The following is a 13,009-nucleotide window of genomic DNA, read 5'->3' as shown; positions in this document are numbered from 1 at the left end:
AGAAATAAGTTAGACACTAGTACTAAAATAAGTCTAGTATAATAAGTTCCTTGGGGATGAGATCAGGTCGTATGATTTTTTTTACTTTGTTGTTGGGCTCCTATTATATTTACTGGTAATAATTTTTTATAATTAAATATTTATTGTAAATACTGATGTGGGATGACCATTAACAGGGACATCTTCTTGATCTTGTTCAAAGAGTTTTGGTTATCTATTTGGTAAATTTGAAATTTGTAAGCTCACAAAAACTTTTTGTTAAAATATGAGCTAAATATGAAACTGAAAAAAAAAAATCCAAAAATGGCTAAATTCAACTCCGCTACGACAAGTCGGAGTCAAAGTCGAATTTAAGGGATTCCAACTCTGACTGGATCAGTACTCACGCCTAATAATATTTAATATTTTGAAGTAAATGAAAATGACTCTATTCTAAATTTCAAACTTAAAGGGATGACAAAAAATATTATAAAATTCAGGTTAGGTTTGAATAGTGAGTTGAGATGAAAGTTGAATAAAATATTATTAGAATATTAATTTTTAATATTATTATTTTTTTGAGATTTAAAAAAGTTGAATTGTTTATTATATTTTGTGTAAAAATTTGAAAAAGTTGTAATAATTAGATGAGTTGAGTTGAAATGAATTAAGGGGGTTTGTTAATCCAAACCAGACCTGAATCTATCTCTGTCCCTCAATTTCCTTAAAGCTTTGGAGCAAATACCACATGAAAACTATGTCCAAACTCCAAAGTTTCTTTATACTACAATGCTAAGTTAGGGCTGGAAATGAACCAGTCTGTACCATTGCTCGCCCGATACTCACTCTCGTGAAAAAAGAAACTCGATCGTGAAAGTAGAAACCTGCTCGATTAGTAAATGACACATATTCGATTAAACTCGACTTGACTCAGTTAAGACTCATTAGGGCTCGCTTGTTCATGCCCGACTTAACTTGTTAGCTCGACTCGATTAGACTTTGTCCATAATTTATTTCTATATATTAGCATTCTTACACACACACACACATACACATGCTTCTATACATATTAAATTTAATAACACAAGAATAGTTGCCTTTATAATTAAATATGTAGTATGTAACCCAATTACTTATGGCTATTGAATATAATTCATAATTATATGTTAGTTAATTAAGTACTTAAGTGATTAATTATAGTATATATTTTATAATGTGCAATAGTTAGTATATAGGACTTGGTAGTTTCATTATATAGTATAATGTATAATGTATAACCATATAAGAAATGTAATCATAAAGATGTTATAATTTTTTAGTTCAATATAGTTTATATATTAATTGTACAAAATTTCATTAGATTTAATATTTTGTTTTGTAATTTGGTATTTTTAATTATTCAATTCATTAAAAAAACATATATAAGAATACAAACAAAATTCGAGTAATAACTCGACTTGCTTAGCTCGGCTCAAACTCGTTAAAGAGTATAAATAAAAATCGATAAATGACTCGACCCGCTCGAGCTTGTGTTTGATCAGCTCAAACTCGACTCGGCTTAGCAAACTTGAACTTGAGTTAGTTGAGGCCAACTTGACTCGATTACCCAAAAACCCCACTCCACTCAGATCGATTAGAGCCTTGGCTACAGGGGGCCGAGACGAAGGGTAGATCTATTTTGTCATATTAAAACTAACATGGGCCTGGCCTCCCATGCTATTTAAAACTAAAAAAACCCAATAAAGTTGCACCCTGAACCTTTGGAACATTTTGAAATTGAAGCTTTAGCGAATAAGACTGTTCATTCGAATCGAGTATTTTCCGGCCTGGTCCAAAATTCGGAAAACCGGGTTCCGGCCCGGGATCCGGGTTCCCCCCCCGCCCCGCCCCAAGTCTCTCTCGGCTCTCCCGCTCTCTCGTTACGCTTGCTAAAGAAACCCTGCCTCCATCTTGACCCCGTGAGCCGTGACCCCATCGCCGTCGCCGCATCTTCGTCGCCGCATCTTCGTCGCCGTCGGCCTTTCCCTCTAGGGCGTTGTTCACTTGTTCGGGTACTCTCTCTCTCTCTCTCTCCCTGTAACTATGATTCTGTGCGTGAGTACGTAACTATGATTCTGTGCTTGTTCACTTGTATATCTTTTATTTGTTGTTGAGAAGAGTACTGGACCTCCATTGGATTTCTGGGTTTGGCTTTGCTTGTTTGGTTTGGTGATTTGACGGCATGTTGGCTTTCCAAGAGAGAAAAGTCTCGTTTCTGCGTATATATGATCTGGTAGCTGCAAGATAAAAATTTGTGTTCACAATCGTTAGTCTAGGACTCGGCCTGATCTTTGTTTGGGTTGAAAATTATTTGAGTATCTTTTGTTGTCGAATGGATGAGGCCCATCTTACATCCTGTTACAGTACTTAATGTTTACTTGAGCCTCCATTTTTTTTTCTTTTCCTGGATAATATGTTCCCCACTTGCATTAGCGACAGATAAACCAGTGCTAGGAAATTCAGTGCATCAAGTCAAAACACGCTGAAACAAACTTGAAAAAGTTTTCATTTATGTAATTATTCATAGTCTTTTTTTGTTTTTGTTTTTATCTTTTATAAGATGTATATCAGTGTATCTAAACTTTTACAAGTCAATTAAGATCAGTTTCATATAAGAATTACAAAAGAATTTCAAGTGATCAGATCAGAATCTTATCAGCATGCTTGCAACTGCAAATCAAGGACTCTCGAAATCCAACCAAACCAGCCCATGGCTCTAGCCATGGACATAAAATAAGCCCACATTCAGATTTAAATAGCCTACATGGCCACCTGATCCAGTTTGAACCCAAACATCTACCAATATTGATAGCCCAAATGGCAAGTAGGAAGAGTAATCATGTCTTAGATAATATCAGTCCAAAACAAGTGTTTTGTCTTTTAACCAGAAAATTCTGAATTTCTGCTTGCATTACACAGCTTGTTGGAATTTCATACTTAGTTCTGTTTTTTTGGCTCTATTGAGACTTGAGTTCATTATGTTGACTGTTAATTGTTAGAATACAGATTATATTGAGCAATTGTGTTGTTGAACGGTTAATATTATGTTGAGCAATTTCATATTATATGGACAATTATTAGTGTTTGATTATTTATTTCAACTTGATTTTGTGTTATTGGAACATTTTGAAATTGAAACCCTAGCGAAGTACCTTCCTCAAACTTCGATTTCTCAATGAAAATGGCGATTTTCCAAGTAAGAACTTGGCTCTCAAGAAGATTTTCATCTGTTTCTTCCCATCCTTTGCAAGTCTGTGTTGTTGGAAGCGGACCTGCTGGCTTCTACACCGCCGAAAAGGTACAACTTCTGTCCCCCTCTCATTAACATGCATGAGTTTGCTTGTATATTGGTTTGCTTGCTAAGAAAATGATCCAATGTGTAAAATACTGTGCCGCTGTGACAGTTAAAGTTCAAATCATAAGCTTTGGTTTCCTTTTTGTTCACTTAGCAACACTGTAACTGAGGTGCTTCTGTTTGAACAATTGCACGTTTCCAGATGTTGAAGGCGCATCAAGGAGCGCAAGTTGATATCATTGATAGATTGCCCACGCCATTTGGTCTAGTACGCTCCGGTGTAGCGCCTGATCATCCCGAAACAAAGGTAAGACCACTTGACGATATCTAGTTTGTAGTACTATCCATGGTTCTTTATGAATTTGTAGTAATGATTTCTGGATAGTTTACATGTAGATTATATGACTTTGTATGACTGTTAAACTTCTTCCGTTTGTTCTTGATGTGTGTATGTGAAATGCTTGTCTTAATTGAGCTTAGTTTATCAGAAAACTTGCAACAGATTGTGGTCAATCAGTTTTCCCGGGCTGCACAACATGAACGGTGCTCATTTTTTGGAAATGTGACGCTTGGGTCTTCTCTTTCTCTGGCTGAGCTTCGTGAGTTGTACCATGTGGTGAGATGCTAGCACAATGCTGTCATATGCTGGAAACAGCATCTTTCAAGTATTATATAATCTTTGTTTGATTAGCATTATGTTTGAGCAGGTTGTGCTAGCCTATGGTGCTGAAAGTGACAGAGTTCTGGGTATTCCTGGAGAAGTATGTTTAATACGAACCAGTGTTTAATTGGTGTTCTTTCTTTAGATTTTCAGTGCTCTATAGAATTCTGAACTTTGATTATAGTTCGTTTAGAACCGTAGGTGTTGATTAAATGTTGAAGTATGGAGTTTGCTTATTGTGACTTTTGTAATGAGCCTTTTTCTAGGATCTTATTGGCATACACTCAGCTAGGGAATTTGTTTGGTGGTATAATGGACATCCAGATTGCAAAAACCTAGATCTTGAGCTGAAGAACACTGATACAGCTGTCATCCTTGGTCAGGTATCTTTCATGTTTGTGAATTGCGACAAAGCAACTTCTTTTACATATTATTATTCAAGCATTCCCTATTACAGCCTAAATAAGTAATAGTTTAGGATATGTGCTGCAGAACTAATGGTAGATCACGGTCCTTGTTGAAGGAGCTTAGGGACAATGGGGTGTTAGTGAGAGCGTGGTAAGTTAGAGAAAGTTTCATGTTGATGTATAAGATTGTTCATCCTGGTTTCGGACCAAGTACCCGGGTATACCCGGCCCGGAACCCGGGTTTTAAATTCGGGCCAGGTTTTGGCCCAGATATACCTGGGTTATAACCCAGGCCGAAACCCGGAAATCTTAACGGTTTTTTTTTAAAAATAACTAAAGGTTCAGATTTAACTAAATTTAAAAACATAATTTCGTTTGAATGCATAATTCTTTTTATGTAAAAGCCTATATTTATTTAAAAATTTTCAAAACAAAAAATTTCAAACCATAATATTTTTTATACAAAAGCCTTTATTTTTTTAAAAAAAATTTTAAAGTCAACTTGGAATGCATAATGTGTTCTAAATACTAAATACATAAATTCATCTATGCATGCATCACAATGCAATCCACTACATATTACATTATTTTTTATTTATACATTACATTACAAAATACAAAATTATGAATTACAAAATCAGTAGCATGTCCATCAATGATTTAATCTCCACACCAAATAGCAACTTCAAGTAATTGGATGGAGAGATCCTGCAAAACACAAAACGTTTTGAACAATGATTATAATCAAGGATTAAGACAAATTCCACTTACTAAATTAAAGATTAAGATGAGAATGGATTCTTATTTTTTTTTCCAAATACTCCCACACTAACAAATATTTTGTAGAGTTTTCATTCAAAAAGATATCCCTAGACAGCCACTTCTCTTAGCAAAATTAATAAACAAGAACATAAAACAGAGTAGTACTCAACTATCAAAAAGCTACACATTCTCTTTGTCCTCACTCTCATCAACATTAATGTATATATAGTTTCTCTAGCAAAGACGATGACTACACCAATTCATAAACTTAAAAAGCTTTAGATATTTAACAAGAAAATAAATGCATGAGATTGAAACTTGTAATAGATATTTACAATTAAATATGAGAAGCGTGATTAGAGGACTAGCTGCTTCACCAAAGATAATGACAACTTGATGGAAACATGAAGCTTTAAAAAATGTAAGCCATGTAGATCTTCCCACTTAGAAAGAACTACCAGGTCAATGAACTAGAACATAGCAATGGGAATGGACCACAAGAGGAAGGCTACAACTTCTAAAGTCTGAAATTGGATTGAACTTGGCTTAACTCTCTGAAGTATTTGCTTTTCCTAAAAATATTTTGGAACCCAAAGACCCCAATTTTTTTTCCAAACTCCACCTAGAAACACAACTAATTTAAAAAAAAAACAAATCTAGAAAAATCAAAGACACAACATCCTAAAAACCATTTCTTCCAAATAATAACAAATCTTCATTATATATATATATATATATATATATATATGTTTTCGGATATAACAGATCTAAACAAATCTAAACAGATCTAAACGAATCTTCCAAATAATAATAACCCATGGCTCTAGCATTTTGCAGCTAAACAGATCTAGACAGATACTCCTCAAACATTCAAATAGATCTAACCCATAAAAATACTCCTCAAACATTCAAACATTCTCATAAAAAAAAAAAAAAAAACAAAATCAACAAAAAGAGAACAAAACAGAGGAAAGAAAGAAAACATACCCAAACGGAAATACGTTATAATCTCTTGGATACCAAGCTCAAACACTTCCACCGTTCGGCATTGCAGATAGCAGAGAGAGAGATAGAGCAGATGAGAGAGTGATTTCGGGAGGGGGTAGATGCAAACACAGAACAGAGCGAGAGAGAGAGAGAGCAGATGAGAGAAAGGATCGGGGGGAGGATTACACTTATGAAGCAGAAGAGAGAAGAGAGAGAAGAGAGAGTGTGATTAGGGGAGGGGTGGGGGAGGTGGGAGTAGAGGTAATGATCAGTAATATATATCTAAACCCGGGTACCGGGTTTCCCAGTACCCGGGTGTCAAAAACCGCATCTGGCCTGATAGGCCCGGATTCAAAAAAGTGGGTACCGGCCCGGGTTTATTCCGGGCCGGAACGGATGAACAGTCTTATTGATGTATAATTGAACTGAAAATATGAACCTGGATGAGTGAACTAGCTAGTTATGTTTGTTGTGACCAATGCCAGATACTTGGGAGAAGATTTTTGTTTAGTTACGAAGAGAAATGACGATGTGAATTGGGAAAACAGAGAAGTAAAGACTGCCCTATGATTGACATGGAAGATAACAATACAAGTTAAAACATACATGGACTTAAAAGCATATGGATACTTTTTTCATTAGAGATGCCTAAAGTATGAAGTTGTAAATTAAATTTTGTAGGTAACATCTCTCCCTTTACTTACAGGGTAACGTAGCTCTTGATGTTGCACGTATTCTTTTACGACCGGCAACAGAATTGGCAACAACTGATATTGCCAGCCATGCTTTGGCTGCTTTAGAGGAGAGCTCTATAAGGTTTCTGTTCTACCATTTTGTAGCAGTGAGATAAATGTATCACTTTGTGTAATATGAGAAAATATGCAGGAAAGTGTATTTGGTTGGAAGACGTGGACCAGTCCAAGCAGCTTGTACCGCTAAAGAGTTACGTGAGGTTCTTGGTAATTTTCAATCCACTTGCTCAGCACATTATTATTCATTACCTTTTTACTTCAAACAAAAATTCATTGCCCTTTTCTAGTGCTGGGAAAAGATTTTGAATTGGGAGTCTGTTCAGGCCAAAAAACCACAACCTGCAGTACATTTGAGCCTTTTGACACATTTTCTGAGATCCTCCAATTCCAAGTTTCAAAAGTTCAATTCAAACTAGCGTTTTTTGAAGTATTATTTTATTATTGACAGAGATGGTTGATTAGTTTTATATTAACTTCCACTGTTTGGTTTGTTATCGCCGTTTTGGTGTTTGTTCTCTAAGAATTAATTAGAGGATGGTGGATCAGTAAATTTTTTTAGTTATAGCATTTTTCATCCACAAATCATGTGCATCACGGTCTTATTGAATTAATGTAAATAGTTTCATTAACATTTACCAGGTATGCTTTAATATTATTGAATTAATGTAAATAGTTTCATTAACATTTACCAGGTATGCTTTAATATAACTGTTTGTGCAGTACACAAATTTTCTAATGTTGCCCGCGTATGATGTCTAATAGTTGGTCATGCAATGTGTAATAATTGCTTCTAATTATTTTCTCTGATTTTATTATATGAATACTTCCTTTAAAATGTGAAATTAGTAGAATAATTGGTATCTTATTGCAGGCATTAAAGATCTTTATATTCAAATACAGGAAGCTGATCTTCTTAAGACCCCGAAAGATGAGGTATATCTCTGATCTCAGTTATTTCTGTGTGCTTTTCACAGAATTGAACGGTTTTGTTTGCTACAAAAAGAATGAGTAAAATAGAATAACAAGGACAAGAACAACAATACTAATAATGAGGTTTGGTTTTTGCCATGTTAAGGTTCTTTTTTGTGATTAAATAAAAAATGCACCTATTATAGCTACTCTATCTGGTATATTTTTTTTAGTATTTGGTTTGTTATATTGATTTTATCTGTGTTTTGATGCTGTCATTGGGCAAAGGAAGAAATAAAGAATAATCGAATTCAGAGAAGGGTTTATGAGTTGCTCTCCAAGGCAGCGACCACTGGACATTCCTATCCAAGATCAGGTCAACGTGAACTCCATTTTGTTTTCTTCCGGAAACCAGATATATTTCTGGATTCAGATGAAAGAAGAGGCCATGTTTCTGGTGTGCACTTTGAGAAGACAGTTCTTAAAGGTAGTAAACCTTCTTGTGTCCTGCAATGCATTGAGGTTGCAATTCTCTTATGCAGTACTGAGCATACTATTGTAGATTCAATTCGTAAACCAACTAGCTATGTTCCATTCTTCATAATTACTGATGGGCTTTTTTGAATGGTATTGGAAAATTGATCCTTTCCAAAGTTACCACGTATTTCTAGTCTGTCCAAGTTCTGTGGTTATTATTGCATTATTCAATTTTCTATGTAGATGTTGGTGGTGGAAAACGAGTTGCAGTTGGTACTGGACAATTTGACGACCTTCAGTGTGGGTAATATACATTTTTTTATAGTTTACATTATAAGTTATTAATCATTTTGCTAATACTCTATAGGTGTCTAATTGTAAATATAACTAAAATGTTTTTTGGTCGAAATTATGCTCTGCCACATAGTGGTAGCAAAAAAAGGAAAAAAAATATAAATTACAAGAAGATGGAGGAGCTCCTGTCTTCCCTATAGAAAGAATGAACAAATTAAGCTGTCTACTATATCTTCAATTCAGGTTACTTAAATGTGCTGACTACTTGGTAATGTGCTCTCTTTATATTTAGGATGGTGCTAAAGAGCATTGGATACAAATCAGTACCAGTCGTTGGTTTGCCCTTTGATCATCAGAAAGGTAAAACAATAGATTGGATCCACCAAATAGGAATGTTCCATTCTTTTTCATTCTCATTGCTTGCAAGTAATATTTGTGTTGGAAATACAAGTGACTTCCTGTCTCCTTGGGCTGCCTATTTACTTGATGAATAAAATCTTATTTTATTTATCAAAATATATATGTATGTGTTCTTATATCACATGAAGAGTTCTTCAGACGAGTTTGTAATATCTCCCCAAAGTCTGCTTGGTAAAGGCTTTATTTACGACGTGTTTGATATCCGAGGGGAAAAAATTCAAAACTTTTGAGTATACTTTGGATGTAATCATTCAGTTATATTATGATGTAAAAAAACATATCGATTTAATTTGTGTGGCCATTGAAATCCTTTGGTAGCTAATCACTAGGCAGTACGCATATGGAGGACTTCTGCTAACTCTCACCTTTTTCTTTCTGTTCTCCAAATATTGAGTTATTGAAGATTTTTTTTGATAATTAATAGGGATTTCATTACCAAGAATAGACACAGCCCAAGTACACAGGAAATAAACAAAGGAAATACCTACTACACACTAGAAAGCAGGAAACTACGACAGAAACAGATTCAGTACATTATTATCATTCCTTACAAAGATTCTAGCCCACAAACTCAAAGTAGAAAAGAAAAAATAACGAAGATCTTCAAAAGAACGGTCTTTGTCTTCAAAACATCACCCATTCCTTTCCAGCCATAAACACCGCATTAAACACAAGGGAATCATTCTCCATCTAGCAGCAGCACATTTCCTTGCCTCAAAACCATGCCAACATGCAAGGAGATCCACAACTTCCTTAGGCATCACCCAATATAAACCTGTCTGGCCAATAACCTCATTCCACAAAGACTTTGTCAACTCACAATGTAAAAAAAGAAAGATGATTTACATATTCACCATCCTTCTTGTGCATGACACACCAATCAGCTATACACAAACCACGCTTTCTAAGGTTATCCGTGGTCAATACTTTCCTTAGAGCAACTACCCAACTGAAGAATGCCACCATAGTAGGTACCTTCACCCTCCAAATGCTTTTCCAGGGGAATACACAGCCAGAATGACAATTAAGCACCTTATAAAAAGAACTAATTGAAAACCTGAAATTTCCAGCATGATCCCACAATACCTTGTCCTCTCTTCCCTGCATCACTTTTGAGTTATAAATTCTTCCCAGAAAATCAGAAACAACATTCACTTCCCAGTCATTTACATCTCTAATAAAGTCAACATTCCATAGAATATTATTATCTGTACATTGAAGATAATCTGCCACAGCAACATTTTGATCCCTTGCAATTCTTTAAAGAGAAGGAAAATCTGCTTTAAGAGCTGATTCCCCACACCAAATGTCATGCCAAAAGAGAATCATCTACCCTTCCCCCACCTTAAATTTAATATGTTTAGAAAACTCCCCCCAACCTTTCCTAATACCCTTCCATAAACTCACCCGATACGCTTCTCTAACTTCATTAGAACACCAATCCCCCCACCCAGCCCCATATTTAACAACAACAACATTCTTCCATAAAGCATCTCTCTCTTCATGATATCTCCAAAGCCATGTTTTAAGGAGTGCTTTATTAAACAACCTCAAATTTCTCACCCCCAATCCTTCACAAGAAACCGGTTGACAAACCTTATTCCAACTAACCAAATGAAACTTATTTTTCTCTCCTATTCCTCCCCATAAGAAATTACGATAAATTTTCTCAATTCTACTAGCAACTCCAGCCGGCAAAGGGAAAAGTGAAAGAAAATACGTAGGAAGACTAGACAATGTACTCTTTATCAAAGTAATTCTTCCCCCTTTAGACAAATATAACTTCTTCTATCCAGCCAACCTTCTCTCAATCTTCTCAATAACCCCATCCCCATATCAAAACAGATTTGTGAGGAGCCCCCAAGGGAAGACCAAGATACTTCAGCGGTAGTGAAGCAATCTTATACTCCAAAATATTAGCCAAATCTGAAGTATTACCTACGACACCCACCACAATTTCAAACTTGCTTAGGTTAATCCTGAGACCCGAGACAGTTTCAAAACATAACAACAATGCTCTCAAAGGTCAAATATGTTCTTGATTGGGCTCACTGAAAATCAATGTGTCATCAACAAAAAGAAGATGAGATATTCTGTTCCTCATTGCCCACCTCGAAACCTGACAAGTACCTTCCTTCTACTGTCGCTTCCAACATTCTACTCAATGCATCCATGACAAGGATGAAAAGAAAAGGAGATAGCGGATCTCCTTGTCTCAAACCACGTGAACTATTAAAAAACCCAACCAGAGTGCCATTCACCAAAATGGAAAATCTCGACGTCGAAATGCAATGAAAATCCCAACTAATCTCCCATTTCTCTCATCCCAACTAATCTCCCATTTCTCTCCAAAACCACATCTTCCAAGCAAATACAAGAGAAAATTCCAACTAACATGGTCATATGCATTTTCCATGTCCAATTTAATCAAAATTCCAGATTCATTTTATTTAATTCTGCTGTCCACATATTCATTAGCAACTAATCCGAGTCAAGAATTTTTCTCCCTCTTACAAAGGCATTTTGAGATTTCGATATAATATTTCCCAACACCCCACTCATACGATTAGCTAACACCTTAGAGATTATCTTGTATACCCCATTCACCAAACTAATGAAGATTTAATGAATAAAGAATCAATGATATCATATTTATTTATGAAAGTGGCCTTAAAGGATGGCGTCATTTCCAGGTGTAGTCCCCAACATTAGAGGTCGAGTTCTCCACAATACTTCAGAAGATCCTACTCTGCTTGAGGAGGGCTTGTATGTATGCGGATGGTTGAAAAGAGGACCAACCGGGATCATTGCTACAAACCTCTATTGTGCTGAGGAAACTGTAAGTGGAATCTTTTGTCGCATATACTGAAATACAAAGATGAAATGATCATGTCTTTCATTCATCTTGCTAGGGGGCTGCTAATCTGGCAGATTGACATGGCAGGTTGCGAGCATATTGGAAGACCTTGATAAAGGAGTTTTGGCAACCAAATCTTTCTCGCCCAAGCCAGGCAGAGAGGGTCTCCTCCACTTGCTAGATAACCGAAATGTCAGAGTCGTACCATTTAATGGTTGGGAAAAGATAGACTCCACAGAAAGGAGAGTTGGGAGTCTTAAAAACAAACCCCGGGAAAAATTAGCCACTTGGGAGGAGCTACTGAAAGCTGCAACGGAATAAATCAACTTCACATGTGAGGATTCTTTTTCTTTGCTTGAAGTGTCCCTTTTTGTGTTAAAGACAATAAAAAACCACCTATAGATGGGAATGTTGCCCCCATTTTTATTTTTTATTTATTTTTTATTTCCTGCTATAATAATTCCAAGTTTATACATTCAAGTAATAAAAAATAAATTTAAAGGAGGTTATATGAATAAATTAAAATAGACGATTTGGTCTCGCAGAAACCAGGTAGTCCACCATGGGAAGACGGCGGATGCACTTGGTAAGATGTATAACAAATAGGCATTGAACACATTAGAATTTGATGGAGTTTGTATTGGAAATATCATCAGAGATGACGAAACTGTTGAGGAGAAACCCTTCTTGGAGTATCATCAGAGTGATGCTATATACTCTTATTAATTTCTCATTTCCATCTTATTTCGTTGACGTACTTCCGTATGTAAAAGCGTTTCTCCTCAGAATTGAGAATAAAATCCTGGGTCTCGTAATAGGTTTTTATTTTTTGGTATGAGAAAGATATAGTACAAACGGTGGGGGTGGGGAATCCCATCAAATACTCTAAACAGGTTAATACATAACTAGAAATGAAAAGTAAAAATGGGAAATGGCTACACAAAGTCTGTCCTATGTTTCTTGGCCTGAAGCCAAGAAAATGCTACTGCTTGGGTATTTTTAGAACAACCCAGAATTGCGTTGTCATGAAGTGCGTTTTGTAATGATCTCGGATGAAGTAGATGTCATTGCAATTTCTGTAAAGAAGTTTTTGTTAGGGTCTCCCACCCTCTCCTCTTGTATTCTCTTTTAACTACTACCTTCCAGCCACGAACCAGGGGTAGGCGCACC

General features: G+C 35.8%; 1 protein-coding gene across 5 annotated transcripts; it reads left to right on the top strand.

Annotated features, from left to right (window-relative positions):
• The first annotated feature begins 1,861 nt into the window (after nucleotides 1-1,861).
• LOC109011855 (NADPH:adrenodoxin oxidoreductase, mitochondrial) lies at nucleotides 1,862-12,639 on the top strand. 5 transcript variants are annotated; one of them, XM_035694338.1, is made up of 15 exons: nucleotides 1,862-2,030; nucleotides 3,163-3,316; nucleotides 3,516-3,620; nucleotides 3,816-3,929; nucleotides 4,021-4,074; nucleotides 4,241-4,357; nucleotides 6,837-6,946; nucleotides 7,016-7,089; nucleotides 7,754-7,815; nucleotides 8,080-8,278; nucleotides 8,512-8,572; nucleotides 8,855-8,922; nucleotides 11,676-11,821; nucleotides 11,927-12,173; nucleotides 12,385-12,639. In XM_035694338.1, the coding sequence occupies exons 2-14, from the start codon at nucleotides 3,194-3,196 to the stop codon at nucleotides 12,158-12,160; spliced, it is 1,467 nt and encodes a 488-aa protein (XP_035550231.1). In that variant the 5' UTR covers nucleotides 1,862-2,030; nucleotides 3,163-3,193; the 3' UTR covers nucleotides 12,161-12,173; nucleotides 12,385-12,639. The 5 variants fall into 5 exon arrangements, with proteins under 5 accessions (XP_035550231.1, XP_035550233.1, XP_035550232.1 ...); XM_035694340.1 differs by having other exon boundaries at nucleotides 12,392-12,405; XM_035694339.1 differs by lacking the exon at nucleotides 12,385-12,639 and having other exon boundaries at nucleotides 3,168-3,316; nucleotides 11,927-12,361.
• Nucleotides 12,640-13,009: the final 370 nt, after the last annotated feature.

This window comes from Juglans regia, chromosome 10 (genome assembly GCF_001411555.2).
Source record: "Juglans regia cultivar Chandler chromosome 10, Walnut 2.0, whole genome shotgun sequence".
In the NCBI taxonomy this organism is placed as follows: Eukaryota; Viridiplantae; Streptophyta; class Magnoliopsida; order Fagales; family Juglandaceae; genus Juglans; species Juglans regia.
The sequence above is the reverse complement of the archived record's forward strand: the minus strand, read 5'-3'. Positions and strand labels throughout refer to the sequence as shown.